Source organism: Venturia canescens, chromosome 7, assembly GCF_019457755.1.
Source record: "Venturia canescens isolate UGA chromosome 7, ASM1945775v1, whole genome shotgun sequence".
NCBI lineage: Eukaryota > Metazoa > Arthropoda > Insecta > Hymenoptera > Ichneumonidae > Venturia > Venturia canescens.
The window spans coordinates 16,122,937-16,145,836 of NC_057427.1; the positions used below are offsets into that span (position 1 = coordinate 16,122,937).

Genomic DNA, 22,900 nt, shown 5'->3' on the forward strand with positions numbered 1-22,900 from the left:
CGACTTATGAGAGTTTCCGTATGAGAAGAGAGAGAGGGAGGGAAGCAGGGAGAGATCCAGAAGGATCTGAGTGAGAAAGAGTATAAACAAAGGCGATAAAAAATGGGAATACTCGACCGGATATCATGCAACATATTGGTCATACGTTCGGGCGTTTGTGCTTCGGATATTGACAAGCGAATGGACAGAAATGGAAGGCGGACTGCTAGTTTCCGTGGCATTTCCTCGCTCGTTGTCGAATGTCGCAGCGAGAAAACAAATATCGTTTCATTACCTTCGGAATATTCCCGATCACTTATCAATTTCCGGATCTCTCGTACTTTGATGTATTGGCACTCGAAATTCGGCACTTTATCGCTTCGAAAAATCGGATAACTGAATCGGTGATTGCGAGTTCCTATTGATTATAGATAAAGGAGACTTTGTTAGACATTCGGACACGCGACGCACTCGTGACAGTCTTTATGCTTTCAGAAGAGCTAATTTATCACTTTAAATACATGGAATATGCTCGCGATAAATTCTCGTGGGTGCCAGTCGCAGCAAAATCTTCTCGGGATATAAAAACGGTTGCGCATATTTAAGTTAAATGCGACGAGCCACAAGGGAGATAAATAAAAATCAATCGACACGATAAAAGGCAGACACTTGGAATTTTTCATACAATCGCACAGGAAAGTACGATAATGTCTCGGAGACTTCATAAAATGCTCAATCCCGATACGTGATCCGGCTTCGCAAGGAGGCAGAACTTTAAGAGGATGGATCAGTCGGTATAGCGCAACCGTGAGTGCGAGAAAGATAGCTGCAAATTTCGAAATCGAAATTCTTTGACACAGTTTGACGTTTAAAAAAAGGCTCTGTCAGTCGATTTTTGCCATCCTTCTGCGTAGGCTGACAGAGCCTTTTTTTTTAATCGGTCAAACCGTCTCAGAGAATTTCAATTTAAAAAATTCCAAGTGAGGTTAGTCGACTGATCCATACTCTTAAAGGCATGAGCTTTGCTCTTCCAGTTCTCGTACCTCGACTCATCCCCTCCTCGTTGATCTTTCTTCTGTTAATAACTGGCATAAAAAACGAACAGAAAATAAAAAAGGAAATGCAGATAGAGTTTGAATAAACTGGAAATATTGCTCCGGAGTCCACGTGAACAGCAGGGTGCTGCGAGAAAAATATTTTTCTGTGACGCAACAAACGTTGTTAGTAGGATTTCAGTAGCCCGAGTTTAAAGCGGGATCGCGTATCGAGTGAGACTGCAGTATTGTAGTTGAAAAAAAATGTTTTTAAATTTGAATGTGTTTCATAGAATTTCGAAAGCTTTGCCCTTTTTTAACTGCGCGTACGAACTTTGTTCCCGTTCAAAGCAAAAAACTATGAATAACCTTTGTTTCGTTATTTGTTTTATTCTCGCTTGGTCCTCCTCCGTCTGTCTGCGCGCCCTTTGAACCGCTCAGATGCAATCAGCAACAGAATTGCAGTATCGTTGCGTCAACATTGCAATTTGGGGATCCCTGCCCGAGCACTCTGAAGTACCTCGAGGCTCACTATCAATGTTTATCCGGTAAGTAAAACGGAAGAGTTAACTGTTTTTTTCACACAATTTATCATTTATCATTTTCACACAATTTATCAAGGAGTGGGACGCTCGTCGTGTCCCACTCCTTGCGAGCCTGTGCCAGAGGACGGCACACTTGTCAATGTTCGTCGTGTTGGGAGCTCGCAAAATTTAATATGCGCAGGACAATCGAAAAGTTTGAAACTCTCCCGGCACACGCGGTGTTCTCGCAAACGGTGATTAAATTCAGTGAAATATTTACAGCTGCAACAACAACGACGACATCAAGACCAAGTCCTCCATGGTTGATTACTTCGCAACCAAGCGTTTGGAGCACCGGCAGCCCCACTGTCAGACCTGTAGCGAGGTTGACAACCCCGCCAACTGCGAAACAACCTCCGGCTATTTCCACCCTTTTACCGCCGATACCAGCCTCTGAAACAAGGTCAGTTTACACAACTAAATATATCAACTTTTCATTCTCTCGATTTTTCTTTTAAACCGGCATTATTAACGTCACATACGACAGCTCGAACGTTCGATGCTTCCGTTCGTCCTTTTTTCTCAAATAAACTTGATCGAATTCAATTTTTTGAGTTCTCGGCCTCCCCCCCCCCGATCTCTGCTAACGCAATGATTTTCACATTTCATCTTTGCGCAGCCCGACCTCGACACCATCTGGTCTCGACAGCGAACTCGTCGACGAAGAACAAAGTATTTATCCTCCGAGCGAACGAGGCCCACCGTCACTTCTTGGCGTACCGGACACCACTCAAACTCCAGTTACCACGACGTTTGTTCCATGGAAAACAAGTCGAAGACCCACAGGTATTTACGAACACGTTACTCCCGTTTTCGGGATAAACGGAACTCGGGTTTCCGGGAACAAAATCCCTTCGAGTTCTGCTTCGTACTCGAGGGAAATCTCTTTGACGCGAAACAATGTTTTTTTTTTTTTTTTTCTAATAATTTGTTTTTATTTGCAATAACACGATTTGTCATCGACTTTTCACAATTTTGGGATTCCGTCTGGGAAGTGTCTATGCAGCTCTAATTTCAGATCAGAATACCGAGAAAAGTCTAATGCAATTTTCGAATCGAATTTAAGCCTGGCGAGTTATTAATCGGTACGGTTGACAGCCCGCTTTCGTTTAAAATCTTGTTAAAACCGCGGTTGATACCAAAATAATGCCTGGGGTCAATGCTACGAAGCATTTTCTATAAAAAAAAGCGCTCGTCGATTTATCCTTCCATCTCGAGTATTTTTGTTTCGAGAGCAGCTTGGATAACGTGATCCGGGAAGGCGATCCGAACTGTTTCCGATCTCTGTTTAATTGGTTTTCAAAAAAGGAGCTACTAAAAGTGTCGGATCGTCGGTCGAAACTTTTCCAAGAAGTTTGATCCCCGACAATAATGCTCCCAGGAATTCTCGCTTGACATCCAATCGTTTGAACGACGTTCACGATGTAAATTCATGAATATTGACTTTTGGATAACGCGTCGGATGTCGAGGCGATTTTCTGCGTTCAATTCGATGCTCCAGCTTGCGAGGCAGCCCCTCGTAATTCAAATTTTTTTCAAATCAATAAGATTGATATGAATCGGTCGTCACGCGCATAATTTGCAGGTTCCACAACGCAGAGTCCTGACACGAGTTCAGGCAATGGCCAATGGAACGAATACAGTAAGCAAATATGCCCCCACGTAGCAGCTCGTAACCTTTACTGGAACGCAACGAGGGCGGGTGACGTTGCTGTGCAAAGTTGTCCGGGAGGTGCGAACGGTTTGGCGCGATGGAGATGCGTAATCAGCGAAGAAGTAGCAAAATGGCATCGGGACGCGCCTGATCTGAGCGAGTGCCGCTCGCTCTGGTTGACCTCGCTCGAGAATCGCGTTATCGAGGGCGATATGATCCTCGGTATAAGCAGCGATTTGTCACAAGTTACGAACAACAGTCGCGTACTGTACGGCGGTGATATGATGATTACAACTAAAATCATAAAAAACATGGCGGAGAAAATGGCACAAGACATAAGGACTTACCAAGACGCGAGGCAGCGTGAAGTTAGCGTCACGGAACTTCTTCAAGGTGTCGTTAGAACGGGAAGCAATTTGTTGGACAAGGCACAAATGGCTTCGTGGAACGATTTGAGTCATCAGGAACAAATGCGAGTCGCCACCTCCCTCCTCATCGGCCTCGAGGAAAACGCTTTTTTACTTGCTGACACGCTGATGCACGAAAAAACAATCGTTCAGGAGGGCAAAAATATACGTGAGTATTATTACGCGCGTGCGATGGTTTTGTGTTGCTATGAAAGATTCTCGAAATGCCAATGAGCTCAAAACTGGCTTTGACTATCGAATGGTCGATAAAAATTTGCAGCACTTGAGCAGCTCTAATTAAACGTGCGAATCAACATTTGTTTTTCTTACTTTTTCCAAATGGTTTCACAGTCATGGAAGTTCGAGTCCTCGAAACCCGCAAGATCGACAGGAGCGTGGAAATTTTTCCAATCGACTTGCTCCAACAACGATGGACCGCCTCGAACGACTACGTCGAACTGACGAGACGTTCCTTACTCGAAAACAGCGACGACGGGATCGTACGCCTCGTATTCATGGCGTTCGATCGCCTCGAAGAAATCCTCCAACCCCAAGACGAGGAACCATCGGTCGTACTAAATGACGAAATACAACCGAGAATAAAAAAGAACACTAGTCGAATACTCAACAGCAAAGTTATTTCAGCCTCTTTGGGAAAAGGGCGACACATCCAGTTATCAGAACCCGTGAGAGTATATTTTCAACACCTCACTGCTGATAATGTTACTAATCCTAGATGCGTTTTCTGGGACTACATCATGAGGTGAATTTATTTGAGTTTTTATTCTCCTGATGAATCAAAATTTTAAATCGAATCGAGACGAGTGAACTCACTCCCCTCCCCCAAAATGTTCCTGTAAAACACAAGAAGCTTTTTCAATATAAAACTTGGATAAAATTTTGCGAGGAAATCTCACAGTGATTGAGCAGTCGAAAATATCAATTCAAGTACTTCGAAGCTTATGAACTTCTCATGAAAGATCTTCCAATGAATCGTAACGATGGTTACGAAACGATGAAATAAGTAATTATGAGGGAGTACAAAAAAATGTGGGTACCCAAAAGTTCCATAAAAAAAAGTTACAGTTGAAAAAAATCTTTTGAAATTTTTATCATTTTTATGAAAGAGTGAATTGTTTTTAAATTTAATTGACAGTCGTTGCAAAGATTATGCGTAAAAAGAAAAACGAAGAAAAATAAATTTTTTTGGCTCTCTGCCTAGATTAGTTCCTAGCTCTGTAATGCTAAGCCTCAAATTAATAACATACTCGTCGAATGTTTTTAAACACAGTGCCTGGTCGGAAGAGGGTTGTCACATAAGCAAAACAAACGACACGCACACCATTTGCGAATGTAATCATCTCACGAATTTCGCTGTGCTGATGGACGTGCACGCCATCAAACTCGACGTGGCACATCGCGTTGCGCTACAAATCATCACGTATATCGGCTGCATCATCTCCGTTGTCTGTCTGGTTCTCGCGATCCTGACGTTCCAACTCTTCCGAGGTCTTAAGGTGAGTCGAATGTGAATCGACTCTCAATTCCCTGGAAAAAATTCATTTCCTTTAATCATATTTTTAGCATATTCTCATCCATCCTAAAAAGTTATTGGGAAGTGCATAAACTTCCAGACAAACGAAAACTCGCTTCCGCAACCATCTTTACTGCAACCCACAGAAAAATTCTTTCCAATCGCTTCACCCTTATTTTATATCATTGACTCTGTTCCTGGACCTTCAAAACTTTAATAATTTTTGTTCACAGTCCGACAGAACAACGATTCATAAAAATCTGTGCGTGTGCTTGCTCATCGCTGAGGTTCTCTTCGTATGCGGCATTGCACAGACCAATCAGAGAATCGTTTGTGGAATAATAGCCGGGCTTCTACATTTCTTTTTTCTGTGCGCCTTTGCATGGATGTTCCTCGAAGGTAAGCACACATCTTGCTTATTAAATCACCAGCTGAATCTCATTTTAGTTTAAAGTCGTTGGTCGATGAAATTTTTTCTTTCAAATCAAGTTTGACGGGTAAAAATTTGAGAATTTTCTTCAGACTCGTTTTCTCGGGTAATCACTCTATCGATACGTCAACTAGGACAACCCCCAAACTCACAATTTTTCTCTTCCCAGGTTTTCAACTGTACGTCATGCTGATTGAAGTTTTCGAAGCTGAAAAGTCCCGTCTGCGATGGTATTATCTGGTTGCTTATGGTGGTCCGTTACTCGTGGTTGCTATTTCATGTATAATCGATCCACTGAGCTACGGCACCGATCAATACTGTTGGCTACGAGCTGACAACTACTTTATCTTCAGTTTCGTGGGACCCGTTATACTCGTTATTTTGGTAAGTTTATATCAGCCATTCGACTCCGTTTCAATCTGGCGTTTGTGAAACTTTTCCCGTGACGTCGATAATGCAGGAATATGGATAAAATGTCGCGATTAATCATTCGTTCGTTTAGCTCCGTCGCGCTGAGTGACTGAAACCAAAAATAGGGAAGGAAATTATAAAAAATAAGCAAAGCCTAGAGAACATAAAATAGAATGAAACAAAATGAATAAGCGCTGAAATTCACGAAATAATGCAAATTTTAAGTTGAGTTTCCCAGAGATAAAACTCCATGAGAATATATTAATGCACGGATGGAATATGACGTACCATAGCGATTTATGGGCCTATTTTTTTGCTGAAGATTATAAAAAAATATGTTTTTCCATTTTCAGGCTAATCTGGTGTTCCTGTCAATGGCAATATACATGATGTGTCGTCACACGAATACAACGGTGTCGATGAAGAGCAAGGAACACTCGAGACTGGCCAGTGCAAAGTAGGCAACTATTTTCTATACTGACTTACGCGTTATATTATTTTTTTTATCGTTTCGAGCAAGTAAAAATTGCTCATTTTTACAATATCATAAAACTCGGGAAAAAAAAAAAGAATTCTCGGGAGCATTGTAAATTATTTCCGAGTCTCCTAGTTTCAGAATAAATCATTCGTGCTTAAACATGTACATTCTTATACGTAGGCTTAACGTGCTTTTCAATATACACTGACAAATGCGAAATTTAATTATTCAACACACTACTATTTATGGTTTTGACATCGATTACTTTCTGTTTTTTTTTTTCACTACATAACTCGACGATTTTGTTTTTTTCTTATTCAACAAGTTTACAGCATTACAATCATTGCTTTGTCTATCGTTGTTAGACTATCTTTGGTTGGAACATTAAAAAACTTTTCATCGTGTCTTTACGAATATTTGTTCAAGTCTCAAGTCTGTTGAAAATTATGGAAACAAAAAGAATTTTTCGTTTACACCGTATGGGCGAGCAAACAAATATTCATTTACTTTGTGCATTGGGAATCGATACATCGATAAAATCGATGGACTTTTTTATAATAATGATGTAGCGCATTGACTGATTTTAAAACATGTCTGATGAGTAAAATCTTTTACCTTGGCACAATTCCAATTATTCAGCGAGGACATAATCAACGCTGAGTGAGTCGATGAATAAAATTTTTTTCTTCATCTGCAACACATTACAAAGGAGATAGACGCAAATTAATTTAATCACTCCCATATTTTGGACGGTTATTGATTTTCTCAATGGCTTTATGACGGTTTTCGTAACTCGATTAGTTTTTTAGCGTGACCTATAGATTTTCAAATTCATTAAAAGAGTGTTGAATTTTTCATGAAACTGACTTATTCAAAAGTGGTTATGTACGTTAAGCATCGCTCGAATAGCAAAATGACAAAAGAAAAAAGAAATTTAAATAAGTATTTGCAATGGTTAAAGAGACAACGACCTAACTGCTGTCTTGTTTCATTTTTTTGTTATTAAATCTTCTACCCACTTCTGTCTACACTATTCTACATTCCTCTGCATGGCGTGGTTGGTTGGTAGTGGAAAGGAAGAAAATGCTCTTCCCAACAAATTGCAAGCGCACTTGTAAGATATTTACTATTTTTATTATCATCAACTTTCATCATTATACATTTATCATGATTATAAGTTAATCACTAATGTCATCTATGACTCATCGTTTCATTTTTTTTCATCATAGTTTTCTTCACACACAAACATTCGTGTCATTGGTACTTTTATTATCAAACGTATTCGAAAACCTACTCAAAACTTGTATTCAAACGTATCAACTGATTCAGAAATTATGCGAGTTCCTTTTTATCGGATAGGGATTGACTTTGAATATCGGACACTTCATTATTCTGCATACTGATTCGATAATGACTATCGAAGTTCACGCCGAAAACTTCAATAAATATTACTTTTGACAGTGCTTTACATTTTTCAATGAAGTATCTTCAATTTGGGTCGAAAATAATTTGAAAAAAAAAAAATCAAAATTCTTAGACACTGAAACGACTGAAACGATAGAAACACAAAAGTAACCTGCAAAAATCGAGCCTCATCACCCACAGTCGAGATTCATGATTCAGGAGAAAAAACTTTAATAAAACTCTTCATGGAAAACTACTGATGAACTCTAACGCACTAACAAACACTATTCGTATGCAGTAAAATTTAATAACACGTAGTCGTAGTCATAATTACTCATTGCTTAGTTAGTTGCGAATGGTAAACAGATTTAACGAGCCATAAATCATAATTTTCTATAGCAACCACATTTTTAAAGAAAACGTTTATTTTTTTTTTTTCATGATTCAAGTGCTATTACGACACAAAATAGACTTGTGATTTTTTTTTTACCAATGAATTTGAATAATTTGACGTCAGTCAGAAACTGTTGAACCTTCCGAAATTCACTGTTCAGTCGAAAAAACTAATTTGCTTTTCCAGATTCACAGTTATGTTTCTAATTAGCATTAAATATACCAAGCGCTAATAGGCTTAGTGGTTTCAAGTACGAAAATGACGTTTTCATTAGAACCATTGAAACCGTACTAATTAATAATATAGTTCATCGGTAGTTCTCAGACAAAACTCTAACATTTGTAAGTGAAACAGCTTATGAATAGCTTCAGAGAGATGAAGGGGTGGAGTCTCGGAAAAAGTTTTCTAATCTCTATAGGATCAATTTCCGGAAAAGCTTTATGGAATTATGGAGATAACGAACAAGTCGCGTAGTTGGGTAGTTGCTCCGTGTACGTACGAGCTATCAAGCCGCACGCACGACGTATATATCAGCATGTATCGCGGCCTCGCGTATTTTGCCAACGAACTCTAATCGTCGTAAAATTAAACAAATAACTTTTTCTCCGAGATGTTTACAATCAACAGACATTACGTGTAGCTGCATGTATTTTCTTTTTCATTTATAGTTTTGCTTAATAGACGACATTCGTGAAAAAAAAGTGAAGTGTAGAAAATATTCAGTCTCTGTTCCTCGGAGTCCATCACTCATCCCGATCATCATTGCTTCCTTTTCTATTTATATAAATTTGAATGAAAATAGATATTTTTTAATCAACAGACGATCAGTGTTTGCACGCAAATCGAGTCCTCGAATATTCTAAACTATCGAATCGGATTTCGAAAGCTGTTTCAAAATTTCATCGGTTTTCTGTCATTTTCTCAAAATGCAAAAAGGACTCTCATTGATTAGCGAATGCTCATCGTATTTACCGACGATGGATCAATGTGTTAAGTTTTTATTTCGTTACCCAGAGCCTGGCTGCGCGGAGCAATTGTACTGGTGTTCCTGCTCGGACTCACGTGGACGTTCGGACTTCTCTACCTGAATCAAGAATCCGTCGCGATGGCTTATATCTTCACCATATTGAATAGCCTCCAAGGACTATTTATATTTGTATTTCATTGCGTACAGAACGAAAAGGTAAGAAACTGTCAATTCTTGAACTCTCTCATGCTTTTCCTATCTATAACACTTTTTCTGCTTCGAAACCCAGTTTACGAAAGAATGATCCTTGACGGTTATTCGAAGTACTTGCTACAAGAAAACTCGACGTTTCTCTTGTCCCTCTCAGCCCGACATCAATCCTGCTTACCTGAAAATTTATTTCTCTTCAAAACTGTTGAATTAGCCCTTTTTTTGGACATGTTAAAAACCGACTCGGTCGGGGATTGGTTCGTCGTTTCTCTCGTTCGGTTTAACAGGTTAGAAAAGAGTATCGTAAATTCATACGGCGACATTCGTGGCTGCCAAAGTGTTTGAGGTGTTCGAAAACAGTGGCTGGAAGCTCCGGAGGTTCGTCCGGTACTAGCGGAGCTGGTGCTGGCACCAACGGTGGCAAGGATTTCACCTCGCACAACACCTCGTCGAATCCATCAGCACCGACGACCGACAGCTCTGGGCTATCGCCTCACACGACCACCAATGTGGGTACACCGCCGAACAATATCAGCAACCTGACTACAGCCGCTAACAATACAAATCTTTCGATAAACGTGAACCTGAACAATTTGTCGCTGAGATCACCCAACGGGGCATTCCAGATGCACATGATGGCACCTAACAACCACAATAGGCATCCCGCCCAGCAAGGTATCCAAACGACGCCTTAATACACCAAACCGAGGAACGCATACTTTTCATTATTATTGAAAAACATTCGATGAATAATTCAATTGTTTTATCGAGAGACCCCTACGTTTTTGTTGATCCCAGCGAGATACTTATAGTCAATGCGTTAACGTCACGTACGTTTTTGTTTTTATGCCCTCGATACATATGGACTCTGCGGTTTTTACAACAGATTCTTTCAAACTTCTGTGGTTTTTTAGGCATTTGTACAACGAACACCATTTTTTGTAGTACTCTTTTCATTGCTCTTGGCAACTTTACATGCGACAAAGAAAAATTTATTTTTTGTTGACCCCAACGCCACAGAGGGATTTGAATTGTTTTTACAATCGTTTCAGGAGCGTCGTGCCTCAATTATCTTTTTGTGATGATCAATCAAATACAGTTCATGTGCAACTTTACGCCCAAACTTTGGTTACCCAGAGCTGCTTCCCAACTGAACCTGTTCAACTAAAGTTTTCGATCTCACCTAATTAACAGTTTTGTTGAAATTTCCGGTAACTCATTCTCTGTCAACGCTCCAACTTTCTACTCAATTTAACGCAATTTCTGCATCCCGAAATTTATTCAAAACTTTCATCGACCACTGAAAAAAAAAATTAAACTCTGAGTATTTCGCTCGTATTAATTGATGCTATGAAAAAGTTTGATGGTTCGAACAAAGGATAACTGAGGCTTCTCAGGACAAAAAAATCGAAATGAAAATCATATTCTCCTTTTGTAAATTAGTATCTTCGCTATGAATGCCCATTGGTCGCTCGCCGCACATAGTCACACGCGTTTTAAAGCTTGTGTCATTTTTATTGATATTTACTGATAAAAATGCTCCATTATCCATCATGGTGATGCCGAAAATATTGAGCCCACAGAATATTGATTCTGATTCAATATTTATAAATACATTCCCTATGGAAGCACTTCCACGTTTGGTAAATCGAGTTGTATAATATTATCGGTGATTTTTATGGTTGTACTCAACGACGTATCATCAATCCAATTTTCTTGCTTTCATTTTACTATGCTTTCTTATTTCGGTTTTTTTGTTCTCTTGAGTTCCGATTTCTAGATTAATACCAGTATTCTCACTGAAAAGTAGCTCGGAATAAATTGCGGCAATCATAATAGCAAATCAAATTCTGTAGAATGTTGCTCAACTTTTCAGTAAATAATAAACTCGGCTAAATTATTAGAATCTTCAGTAACTGGAGAATTTTGTAGAAGTTGTTAGTTCGAGTAAATTTACTGAACCCTCTCAGAGTATTTGGTGTCATGCGACTGTTGCAAATTAGTCCATTGACTCACGAATATTCAATCTGCAAAAAGAATTTCGAGAATGTTTCCTAAATATTTCCATCCAAACGTGATTTCAAGTGAATTTGATACAAAAAAAAGTCTTTTTCCAAAAAAAACTTCCTTCCGTTCGCAGCAAAAAATATGATGATAAAATTTTTGGGATTTTAATTTTAAAGACTAGTAACATTAAATATAAAATGTATAATTGACTGGCGATTCGAGGGTTTCAGTAGCATTCTCAAATCTTTAGTAGTTCGACCATGTACGAAATATTTGAAAGGAGAAAAGTCTTAGAAAGTAAATGAAGGGGCTGCGCGAGAGGTAGACAAAGAATAAATATTGCTGGCAACGGTGTGTTTCAAATGATAAGAAAAAAGCTAAGCGCGGCGTAGAATCAACAGTGAAAATCTTTATAGACTGCAAGCATGCATATAATCTACATATCTCGTATTCTCTACTTGTCAAACACTCTCTGCCCATGATATAATTATTATTTATTTGTATTTTCCATATTCAAATCTCTCTTTGCCTCAATCTTTATACCTCCAAAGCTATTATTAGTTCTTTTAGATACTAAAGCCAAAAAAGCACATTTCAGTATCGCGGCACAATAATTACAAACACGTACTGACTGTTACAAAATTGCACTTGTTTCCAACATGTTGTATCTTCGTATAAGTTTTCACCGTTAAGAAACAGAGAAAAAAACCAACCAACCAACAACAACAAACAGAAAAACGCTGAAAGGTCTCTACTAACAAATTTGGTGCTTTTCTTTCATAATCACTCGTATGCGGGGTTTGGTGTACGCGGCTGTCGGCTACTTTGCTCCGCGATCGGCGCAATAAATATACGCAACATCTGTATGATTTTTATTCCGCAACTCTGGAATTTATCAATCACAGACTGCGCGTATGTTGTAAAAAAAAAAAACAGAAAAAAGAAAAAACAACTCCGGCATTTTGGTATATCGAAAGACGATCTTTTGATGCTATGTCTAAATATCAAGACTTCACGTTCAACGATCAAGAATTATCATTTAGGTGATGGACGGTTGCGCGGTTCGCGGCTCGAAAGATTCGTAGTGTGCGTGGCTTCAGAAACAACTTTACGTCGTGGGCTAAGCATGATGGACACTTGCTTCCTGTGTTATGGTATACTTAACAAACTGTGAGAACAAACAAAAGTAGTTGAGCCATTTAAGTTTCGCCCACGAGTATTTAATTAGTATGTAAAAACACGTTATTTTAACACTTGTTCAGCACGTAACTCCATCCTCCAATCTTGCTCATGTAAACGCAAAAGCGTAGTGCTATATCTGCCAAAACGAAACTCGTTCGCTATTATTGTTCTTTTTTTTTTTAATGCATTACTGAGCGTACGTTTTTTTGTAAAAAAAATGCTTCGCGTCAACACATCTACACAAACCCAACGTAAAATTTGTTTGCATCCAATTTCTCTGAGTATCGAACGCCTCGCGTTTCGAGCTCGAATTAACGTTGATTTCAAGTGAATTCAATTGCTGTGTGAGCAGCGAAACGTAGAAGCTGTTTTGGGCTTGAATTTTGTAAATGGTCGATTTTAATTCTAAAGCCGTTCGAACGGGTTTCATTCCCTCCATAAAAATGAAATTTTGTAAAAATTTGAAAAAAAAAACTGATCCAAATTATTCTCAGCACTAGCTTCCAATGCTAAAAAATCAATCGAAATGAAAAATTGCTACCACAAAGGAACGATGTGGAATAGTAAACATAAAATTCACTCTTCCACTCTCCTTACGGACTGAACAAACAGAACATTTCTAACAACGAATTATCTTGATTGGGGAAAAAAGTAATAAGTAAAAGAGACAGGTGGTTGGTTCACAGTACTTGGTGTCCGGGCGAGGTTGGCCAAGCACGGAGAGACAGTCAGCACCCAATGAATCCTGCACAACGTTGTCAGATGCTCACGCAGTGGCGACACTGCCGCACGCCCGACACGCATACTTCCCATCAGCTTCTAATATCCCTAAATCTGCAACTGCCACTTGGGGACCTATTAACAAAAACCTCATGTGGAAGGTAACTAATCAATGATGATTTCGAAGGCTTGCTGTACTAACGAACTATCGCTGTAACCATAAATCTGCTCTTTCCATCTGTGTTAAACTTCTGTTCTCTGTGATCGTGTAACTGCTGCGATGCCGTGATGCACGCAGATCTCCATTCAACGCTGGTTTACCGCCATTGGGTCATTTCTCGACCCGCGAAAAACTCACCATTTTCGGGTTAAATGGTGCACGATTTTTTCAAACTTCTACCGCAGTGAAACAATCGTTTCTCAACGTCGAGTCAAGGGGTCAAGAGCTCCGTTTCGCATTGTTGAAAAGAGATTTTGAAAAATAGCAGCTCCTTGAAGAGTTACGAGCACGCTAAGTTGCCTGGGTCATTAAGATCCGTAGCAGTGAGCCAGAGTTAAATGCAAAATGTTCTCAAATAAGACCCATTTTGGAGTTACCTTAACCCTAAACCGCTCACTTATGCTTTTCTCACTTTAACCACTGTACTCTGCTTCGTCGGAATATCATTCGAATCTGCTTTACAAAATACGCTCTTAAACGTCGGCATAAAAGTGTCTCTGCTTTCTTCCTGACAAAAGTGCATACTTCCTCAAATGCTGTAAGGTAAAATGCATCGCGTACATTCGCCTTTGGTCTCTGGGATCCCAGCCAAATGCATCTAGAAAGCTCAGCACTTGACCGATGAAAAAATGCAATTTTTCAAAAAATTCATTCACTATTTTGCTACGTGAAGTTAGCCACTCTAGACGAGAAGATCTAAAATACACTCGATGGTCTCACAGAGCAATATGATCTTCAATGATCATCCAATGAATTAGAATTTTATTTTGAAAATACCAAAATTTGAACAGAAATCAATTATACAAGAATAAAACCAGCATTTTCGTAGATTTCTCTGCGAAAACAATCAAGAATTGAGTTAAAATTGTTCAAAATCGTGATTCAAGATACATTTCGCTAAATTCTCAAAATACACGGAGAGAAAATTTCACTAAAAACTACTATGGTACCATAAAAGTAGGGTTCTATATCGGTAATATTTATTAATTCTTACGAACATCGATGCTTGTGTTCGAGCTCCTCAAATTTTACTATGTTCAACTGTAAATTTAAATTGTGAAACCAGTACTAAGTATAGCAAAACAACATAATAATTCTACTTGACAGTTCATCATCGAGTCAACATATATTTTACAACGTTGGTTTTACAACTTGGTGAACTATGTGTTAGGAAAAAATAGCACAGTTTAAACCTTTGTCACAGCAAAATACGCTATTTAAAAATTTTCATTCAGAATTGACTTGGAAATGACAATATTTTTGGTAAAAACCTTCAAAATAGGCGATATAGAACTCCAATACCATGGCAGCATAGTAATTCTTACTATTTTTTTCTCTCCGTGTACGAAAAACGAGATCGAATGAAACTGGGACGAAGCGTGTGTGAAAGATGCTGAAGGAACAGCAATTGTTGTGGTAAATTCTGTGTAGATTATACACAAAAGTGTCAAGAGTATTAACGAGTGCGTTGTTTTTGTTATTTCCACAGAACATTTCTTTTAAGTCTTACTCCCGGGATTCCGGGCACGGTGGTTCGGAGCAGGAGGAATCACCACGTACGCACAATGCATTGACACTGGGGCATGCAGTGAGGACGCGGGAACGTCGAGTTTTGGGCGATGGTACTGAAATGGGTAACGGTCGTTCGACGAGTCGGCGAGCAGCATCGCCGTACAATCATACTTACACGGAGATAAGGGACGGTAGTGTACGAGGCGGAATTTATCAACAGGGTCAAGTGACATATCACCAGAACCATGAGAACAATCACGGGCACGGTTCCCGGATCATCGGGGTCGACGACGATCCGGTTTACGAGGAAATCGAGCGTGGGGGCGAGATGCAAGTTTCGGATTTGTCGGACGAGGACGGTAGACGTCAGAGCGACATGAGTAGACAATCGTCGCGAAGTTACGGGGATCACCGACCCTTGATACCGTATTCACCGGCGAACGATCGAAACCTCATTCATTACGGACAGACCCTCGAGCGCAACATACTTCATTTTGATCCCTCCCAGTGCAGTCCGGCTCAAGAGAGGAGCTTGAACGCGTGCTGGGAAAAATTGCGCAGACAACCAGCCAAGTACGAATTGGGTGAAATCGCTGCAAGAATGCCCGCCAATTACGCAACGTCTCAACCGGACCACACGAGAACAGTCGCCGTTTTAGACGGCCACACAGTCGTGTGCCATCTTCAACCTCAAACCGACATGTACACGGGTAGAGGAATGCCACCGCCCTCGTACAGTGAATGTTAAAAGTCTCCGGTAGCATTTTCCTCGCGATAGACCGAAACCGGGACGGGGAAAGGGGAGGGGGGAGTGCTTCGCGGCCATGTACAAGTTGAAACTAAATATTTCGGTTCTGGTTTGTCAAGCCTCCGGATTTAGCTAGGACTTTCTCCCTCCCTCTCTCTCGGAGCTGAAAAATTCATGTTTCCAGTAACTACGAGCGTTCGTTCGCCATTTACATGGAAAAGGTGTGTGAATGTTGGAGAATAAGAGGGAGGGAGTGTGAAATAGTGAGAAAAAGGTATGTAAGTGTGTAATAAGTTGATGATTAAGACGCTCTCGTCGACGCGTTACGTATGAATGATGATCCGGGTCAATAAGCCCGTATAGATCCTCTCGAAACTATAAGCAAACCGACTAAAAATTCTTGCCGCAATAAACGTCTTTTTTCTTGTATGAAACGCTCAATTTCGTCGAAGGTCCAATCGCGGGATGAAAGATTTTTAAGTTGATATTAAATTATAAGAGATAACGTTGTAGACTAATATTTTCGCGGGTCGAAATTCGAGAGGAACTACTCAAAATGGCGTGTTTGTTTTTTTAGTGGAAGTTGGCGCGTGTAAGCACGCGCTAGCTCGAGTGTACGGAAACGAGAAAGGAATAAACGCATGGACAATTGTGCTACGATGCGCGCGTGACTTTAATTTAGCTAGAATTTGTACCATTCTCGCGTACGTGTAAAATAATCGTTTATTTGAATAACAAACGAAACGAATTACCGCAGGAGTTTGAAATGAAAAAACGAGTCAAAGGGAATTCGTGTGACTGCGAAATAACGTGAATAAACTAAATAAAAATGGATTCGTTAACGAAACAATATCAAGTGGATTTAGGAATGAATGCGCGCACTGAACCCTCGTCGAATCGCATTATCGTATATCAAATTATTCTACGTCGTCTAAAGAGGATCGAATACTCTCAAATATTCATAAGAAATCATTCGCGCCCCCAAAATATCCTCTTGACACTTGTGTACTAAACGCGAAATACCCAAACGCCCAACGCTCTCCAGTTGGCTCAACTAATTTATTTTACAATTACGATTAAATAGAAAGAGAAATCGTGCACTGACCCTCGAAAAACGCAAATTAACGTTACGATTAACCCTACTCTGTTGTGGCCAAGACAACTTTTCTCTTCACAACTCCGCTCCGAATCCTTGAATGCGTCCTTGAAAATCTCTGCTCTTTAAAACACCGTTTCTCTACACGTACTTTCTCATGTTTGGTCCCGCATCGAACTAATGAAAATTGTACGAAATTTTCAATTCTCCTAAATTTTTTTTTAATTATTCGCGATTGCGTGAATTTGTACGAAAATATGCATACAAAATCATTTTGAAAAAAGGGAAAATTGTTATTCGCACAGAATCCAATGAAAAATGTCAAAACTTTAGACACCTTCGTACGAGCAGGCGAAGGGCTGATGGCAAACTTCTGAAATGACGTGTTGGGAAGTAGAAACGTATTTCTGAGCAGTGATTTTAGGAGCAGGACTCTTATGGAATGGATCTGTTGAAAGAAACGTTGTTTCACCCTGTTGTGTCGAAAAATTAAGAGAAAAAAAACAGTTTTGATAAGTAACTGACAATGCGATACTCAAATGCTCAGTTCCCTCATGATTATGTGACGAGTTTCAATTATTTTTTAATCTCCAAATAACAAAAATGAATTTTGTATTTATCTCACGTTTCTCATTCTTCGACCCAATGCTCAGTGGTATACTTCAACGTGATATTCTTCACGAAGACTCCAAGATTTTACTCAAATTCGAAATTTTTATTGTTAATAACAATAAGATTGTCCGTGTGACGAATGAGACGTCACTTCGAATAAATTTCTTCAGTTCGAATGACTGGATCTTCCCCACTTTGGCCTCGAACGATTCATTCAAAGATTTATGAAAGAAGCACACACAGTGGAGTAAACGAAAGCTTGCCAGGGAAGAAATGGCCAATTTTTCGTTGTACGATGGAATGAACGGAAACCCATTAGAAAGCACAAAACCAGTAAACATATCGACACCACCTCTGTGGTATTTAACGAATAAACACGCTTAATCACGTGGAATTGAGTGTCATTTCGGCACAATGTCGTATGTACGATTTCTGAATGCCACTGTTTGTACCATTTTCTTTCCTTTTATATCTACGAAGGATGGATGGTTTTGGTATCACGGTTACGTACAACTTCATCGTCGCTCTTCTGATCGGTGCAACTCCCCCTGACCGCAAACTTGCCTATGCTTACTTGCCGAACGTTTTTTCATCTTCGAAATATTATTTTTTTTATAAACAACAATGAAACTTGTGTGTAAACCTTCGTGCGTGCGTTCTCCTTTATCAATGTTTCTCCGTACTTTTCAAAAGCAAACACCCACTTTAGTCATTATTCCATATTATCACTCATTATTACTATTATTCACGTTGTTGGAATTGGAAGTTTTTTTCTCTCGCTTAGACCCAATTTGTTTAGGGGCTTGCTTCAACGAACGTGCCAAAAAGAAAATTATACGTTCAGCCATGTACTTTCACAAACGAAACACAAACGATTAGTTTCCTCGTGAATTATTTATGAACTTGAGCCTGCACAGCTTCACTCAATACTCATCGTGGCAGTTTTTACTTTTCGCACTTGTCATTTCAGTTCTGTTAATTCTGGCAACCATTCTAAATCATGTTCATATGGATCATCTCACGGTTCTTCATATTCGGTGAAATTGATTTTACACAAGAGTCAATGATTTGGTCATTGAGACGATTATCGTGAGAATTTCATCTCCCATGAAGTTTGAAAATTATTTATTCAAAACTTGAATAATTTCCTATCGAATTTGGCACAATTTCATGTTTTTTTGAGTATTCGAAATCCGATCGCACAACAGTGGCCACAATCGTTTCATTTCACTGCCATGTGCGTCTCCCCTCGACGCCTCTTCGATCGTAACAACCTCCGATAAGCAAAAAAACGCTTCGAAAATTGTATTTTCTCAATTTTTTGTTAGTCATTTGAGATCGTAGAATTCCCATTGCATCACGACTACCTTGAACGTTCGTACCGTCCATATACGAAGCGCCATCCTAATGGAGACTTATTATTAGCGTAGAACAAAAATTGTAAAGAAAAAAAATCACGTATAATTTTAAAAAAAATGAAAAAGACGTTGAAGAAGAATTTGTAGAGCGCGGATGGGGGGTGAATGCGTGCAAATGTTGCGGGGCGCACGCGTGTCAATGTGTGTGTACGCGTGTGTACGAATGCGTTGGAAGTGCGAGCGCGAGACTGATACGCATGGTGAATAATAAATCAATGAGACATTCCGCAATTTGTTCGAAATAAAAAAAAAAAACAAAAAAAAGAAACTCCAAAAAAGAATGGAATTCAAATCCGTAGTTGATAATGTATATGGAAATTATGAATTAAGATACGATAAACGATTCGCGGACGAGAAGAATGAAAAAAAAAAAAAAACAAATCGTATAAAAGATCGCAAAAGCATTATTTCTATGATAAAGGGGGGTCAGAATTGGACGTTAAAAGCGTTTGCGTTATCACGATTAATCGTTATGCTTGGAGCCCCTCTCTCCCCCCCCCCCCCCTTTCCTCTTATTATATTATCTTCGAGAATAACTTATTTCGAAACGAACAAAAAGACGAGAAAGAAAGAAAAACAATTGTAAATAATGTAAATATGGCTTTGTACATGTTGAATACTTATAATGTAAATGGAAAACGACAATTAAGAGCGTAGATATTAAATGTGCGATACTAATACACGATAAAAACAAATTTTTTTTTTGTTTTTTCTGTCTCTTTAGTTTAGTAGAGAAAAAATCGATCAAGTATCGTTGTGAAAGTAGCTAAAGGGAGAATGAAGAGAAAAAAAGTAACGAATGAAAAAGCACTTTTACGACCTCGATTTAAGGAACTTTATTAACAATAAGCAACATTTGCACCGATTATTTGATTTAGGGTAGCATTTTTGGCGGGTCAACCGCGGTGCGGGTTTCATCTGGTCGCTCCGTTTCCTAAAACAGATTGACACATAGACACAAGAGTGAGTCCAATACTCTCATTAATAAAACAATCGCCGCACTGCAGTCAGCCAATCCCGTCACTGTTCCATAAATCGAGATTGTACGCGTGTCGAAAAACTTCAACTGGGAATATTAATTCTTCGGTCTTGACATTAATAGCGATATGTAAATAAATTAATCCATGAAAAATATTGAAAGCGCAAATAAACGAACGAGATTTAAAAAAAAAAAAAAAAGAAAGAAAACAATACGAAGAAACGTTATTAACACTATCTTTGACAATGAGACACCGCACGCGCACGCATGCGGATTATATTGGAAAGCGATGAAAGTTCTAGTGTAGGGATGAAAAAACGACAAAACAAAGCTTTTTTAAACGTCAACAACAACACCAGCGAAAGAGTTTTTTTGGCAAGTACATGATAGACGCAATGTCGCATTCGTTTGCTCCAAGGCCAAAATATGAAACAACTAGAAAAACTGTGAAAATCAAGTGAAAAAAAAAAAAAAGAAAGAAAAGAAAAAAAACGAACAAAACAAATGTATAATGATTCTCGCGCAATTGGATTATCAGGAGAGAAGAAAAAAAATGAAAAGTATACAAAAGCATGTTTTATCCTTAGCCATTTTACCAAGTAATGTCCCTCATCTTAGTCCCACACGAAGAACAAAATACGAGAAAATGATAAAAACGAAAAAAAATAAAAATAAAAACATGGAAAAGAAAAGTAAGACTTACGCCCTAAGAATATGCACTCCTTCTTGTATGACACTCTCTGCGTCTCATGCAATCAGTGTGATAGCAAGTCCCAAATGAAAATTCACGTTATTCAATCAGGCCAAAAAAACATCTCCTTTCCGTTTGTTTTTCCTTTGATTATGTTACGTTCGTTATTTGTTTTTTTTTTTCAATTTTTTTTTCTATTTTAATAATAAAACTGATGAATGAATAGTAATGTCACGGCATAATGGGAGTTTAGCGACGCTCAAAGAAAAAAAAACGCGAAATATATTGTGATATCGATCTCTTGTACTTCGCCGTGCGATTATATACATACGGATATGTATATAATATATAAAATGTTTATACATATATATTTATGTTTCTCAGTAGCGAAAAAACGTTTGGAACACGTAAAAGTATATTGAAAAAGAACTTGTACCGTTCCATATCAGTCGATCGCTTATTTGCTCGTACTGTTCAAATCGCGTAGTGCGATATGTTTATCATGAAACACCGTATTTTTCAACTCGAAAAAGAGCTTCTTTTTCTCATTTTTTATGCTTCTCTAAGACTGTCTATTATGAAAAAAAAACAAAAAAAAACAAAAAAAAACCGAATAAATAAATGTGTACCAATTCTCTGAATATACTATGCTCGTTCTTTCATTATGTTTATTTGTTTTCATTCTCAACAGATCTTCAATTTTTTTTTTCATACGCAACATGTAATCTCACTATACGAAAAGCAAGAACAGTAAGAATGTTAAGTCAAATTTGCAGATGCGAGTACTGAAATCATAACCTACAATTAGCTGAACTCAATAAATGTTTATAGAAAAAGTGGTTTTTCAAGTAGTTTTTCTCAAGTTGAAATTTTTTTTATTCGTGGACGGCATCTCGCCGGTTGTATACAGATGACTGTCGATTCGAGAAACTCTAACATTGACAGGGCCCCAAACTGCGCCAGCTGAATCCAGTACATAAAAAGTGTTTCACCAAAAGTCTTCATAGAAATTCTTAGAATATTTACTATAGAACTCCAAAAACTGTTTGTAATTTTCATTGATATTAGATTACTTCAAAGTAACCATCTTTTAGTTAAAAAATTGTGGTTGTTGCCCAGTATCAAAATGGCTCTTTGGAATGAATCCTGGATTCGTAGCATCACAATATATTTAGCATTTTACATTAGCTGGATTAATTGTCGGCGGTGTAAACGACCTTCCTTCAATCAACTTGAGCTTTTTTCTGGTACCCAATCAAGAAGATCGAGTTGACGTTGAATATCTTCGCACCTGTTATAAAGGTTGGTCAAATCATTTTTTTCCATCTCTATGGTGAGTTTTGAATTTGCTTCGTGTCCTGAAAGACCTAACTGAAGCCAGACAACCGGATTCACATCATGAGACAAGGCCGATGAGGAGGATCGAATATTAAACTCCCAATTGATGTTTTCAACCTGTGATCAAAATACGATTGAAAATGCATTCCGCTACTGACTAAGATATCATTATCATATAACATGTCTGACCTGCAATGGAAAAATAGATTTTTGTTGTAGACACTCGATGAAACTTTTGCCATGTGTTATCCAGGCATTTGTGAAAATCGATACTTTTTCTTCCGATATATTGAAAGAATTTTTCATCAGTGCCTCCATCGCAGATGGTTTGATAATTCCATATGCAGCTTCCAAGTATATCAGTTTAATTGTGTCTAACAATATGGTAAGTGTCTCTTTTTCTATTTCTAAAGTGGCCAGTAATTTTTGTTCTTCTTCGTCACTAAATATTTTGCTATTGGTATTCAATTGCATTGTAATACAAATGTGATTGACCAATGCTCGGAATTTGCCATTGTCCAGTCTATCAATTATCTTCAAGCCAGTTTCTAAACTAAAATATTCGTGATTTAAATCTTTAAAAAATGAAAAAATTAGTCGCGCATTTGTAGAACTTCTTATTGTCAGAACACAAACACTTGATTAAAAACAAACGTAATTCGTAACGTTTTATCAATTTAATGTGTTCAGTTGCCAATCTTATTACACCTACCTTGGAGACATTTTAATCCATTCGGACATTGTTGTAAAATTTTACAAATCATACGGGTGGTACGATACAAGTGTCTTGTCAAAGCTGACAGTTCGGTTTCGAAGGTTATGTTCGTTTTCGTAAACAAACTTACACTAATTATTGATGAACTGTAAACTGTATCGATAGCCGACAAAGGA

At 38.5% G+C, this 22,900-nt stretch overlaps 2 protein-coding genes and 1 long non-coding RNA gene across 14 annotated transcripts in view; 1 reads left to right on the top strand and 2 right to left on the bottom strand.

The window, feature by feature from the left end:
• The window catches only part of LOC122414222 (latrophilin Cirl-like), a 101,019-nt gene extending 80,839 nt beyond the window's left edge, over window positions 1-20,180 (top strand). Inside the window, exons 4-18 of one of the 7 annotated variants that reach the window (XM_043425275.1) lie at window positions 1,455-1,561; window positions 1,820-2,000; window positions 2,217-2,383; window positions 3,183-3,827; window positions 4,010-4,421; window positions 4,950-5,175; window positions 5,426-5,591; window positions 5,792-6,006; window positions 6,387-6,490; window positions 7,151-7,171; window positions 7,581-7,625; window positions 9,324-9,492; window positions 9,774-9,995; window positions 13,347-13,556; window positions 15,105-20,180. In XM_043425275.1, the coding sequence (XP_043281210.1) occupies window positions 1,455-1,561; window positions 1,820-2,000; window positions 2,217-2,383; window positions 3,183-3,827; window positions 4,010-4,421; window positions 4,950-5,175; window positions 5,426-5,591; window positions 5,792-6,006; window positions 6,387-6,490; window positions 7,151-7,171; window positions 7,581-7,625; window positions 9,324-9,492; window positions 9,774-9,995; window positions 13,347-13,556; window positions 15,105-15,875 (3,661 nt within the window). In that variant the 3' untranslated portion in view covers window positions 15,876-20,180. The remainder of the gene's footprint in view (window positions 1-1,454; window positions 1,562-1,819; window positions 2,001-2,216; window positions 2,384-3,182; window positions 3,828-4,009; window positions 4,422-4,949; window positions 5,176-5,425; window positions 5,592-5,791; window positions 6,007-6,386; window positions 6,491-7,150; window positions 7,172-7,580; window positions 7,626-9,323; window positions 9,493-9,773; window positions 9,996-13,346; window positions 13,557-15,104) is intronic. The other 6 variants (XM_043425276.1, XM_043425281.1, XM_043425279.1 and 3 more) reach the window with 6 other exon arrangements.
• LOC122414226 (uncharacterized) lies at window positions 5,086-8,911 on the bottom strand. Of its 3 annotated transcripts, none has more exons than XR_006261720.1 (4): window positions 8,406-8,911; window positions 7,127-7,202; window positions 5,775-6,142; window positions 5,086-5,206 (listed from the first exon to the last, which is right to left on the bottom strand). It is a non-coding gene; the product is annotated as an uncharacterized lncRNA (long non-coding RNA). The 3 variants fall into 3 exon arrangements; XR_006261719.1 differs by lacking the exon at window positions 8,406-8,911 and adding an exon at window positions 8,088-8,253; XR_006261721.1 differs by lacking the exons at window positions 7,127-7,202; window positions 8,406-8,911 and adding an exon at window positions 6,322-6,455.
• Window positions 20,181-21,529: 1,349 nt separating the features above from the next.
• On the bottom strand, window positions 21,530-22,862 carry Vlet (Valette). Of its 4 annotated transcripts, XM_043425285.1 has the most exons (4): window positions 22,722-22,856; window positions 22,199-22,584; window positions 21,963-22,126; window positions 21,530-21,634 (listed from the first exon to the last, which is right to left on the bottom strand). In XM_043425285.1, the coding sequence occupies exons 1-4, from the start codon at window positions 22,771-22,773 to the stop codon at window positions 21,604-21,606; spliced, it is 633 nt and encodes a 210-aa protein (XP_043281220.1). In that variant the 5' UTR covers window positions 22,774-22,856; the 3' UTR covers window positions 21,530-21,603. The 4 variants fall into 4 exon arrangements, with proteins under 4 accessions (XP_043281220.1, XP_043281221.1, XP_043281219.1 ...); XM_043425286.1 differs by having other exon boundaries at window positions 21,530-22,126; window positions 22,199-22,562; window positions 22,722-22,862; XM_043425284.1 differs by having other exon boundaries at window positions 21,530-22,126; window positions 22,199-22,557; window positions 22,722-22,857.
• Between the last annotated feature and the right edge of the window lie 38 nt (window positions 22,863-22,900).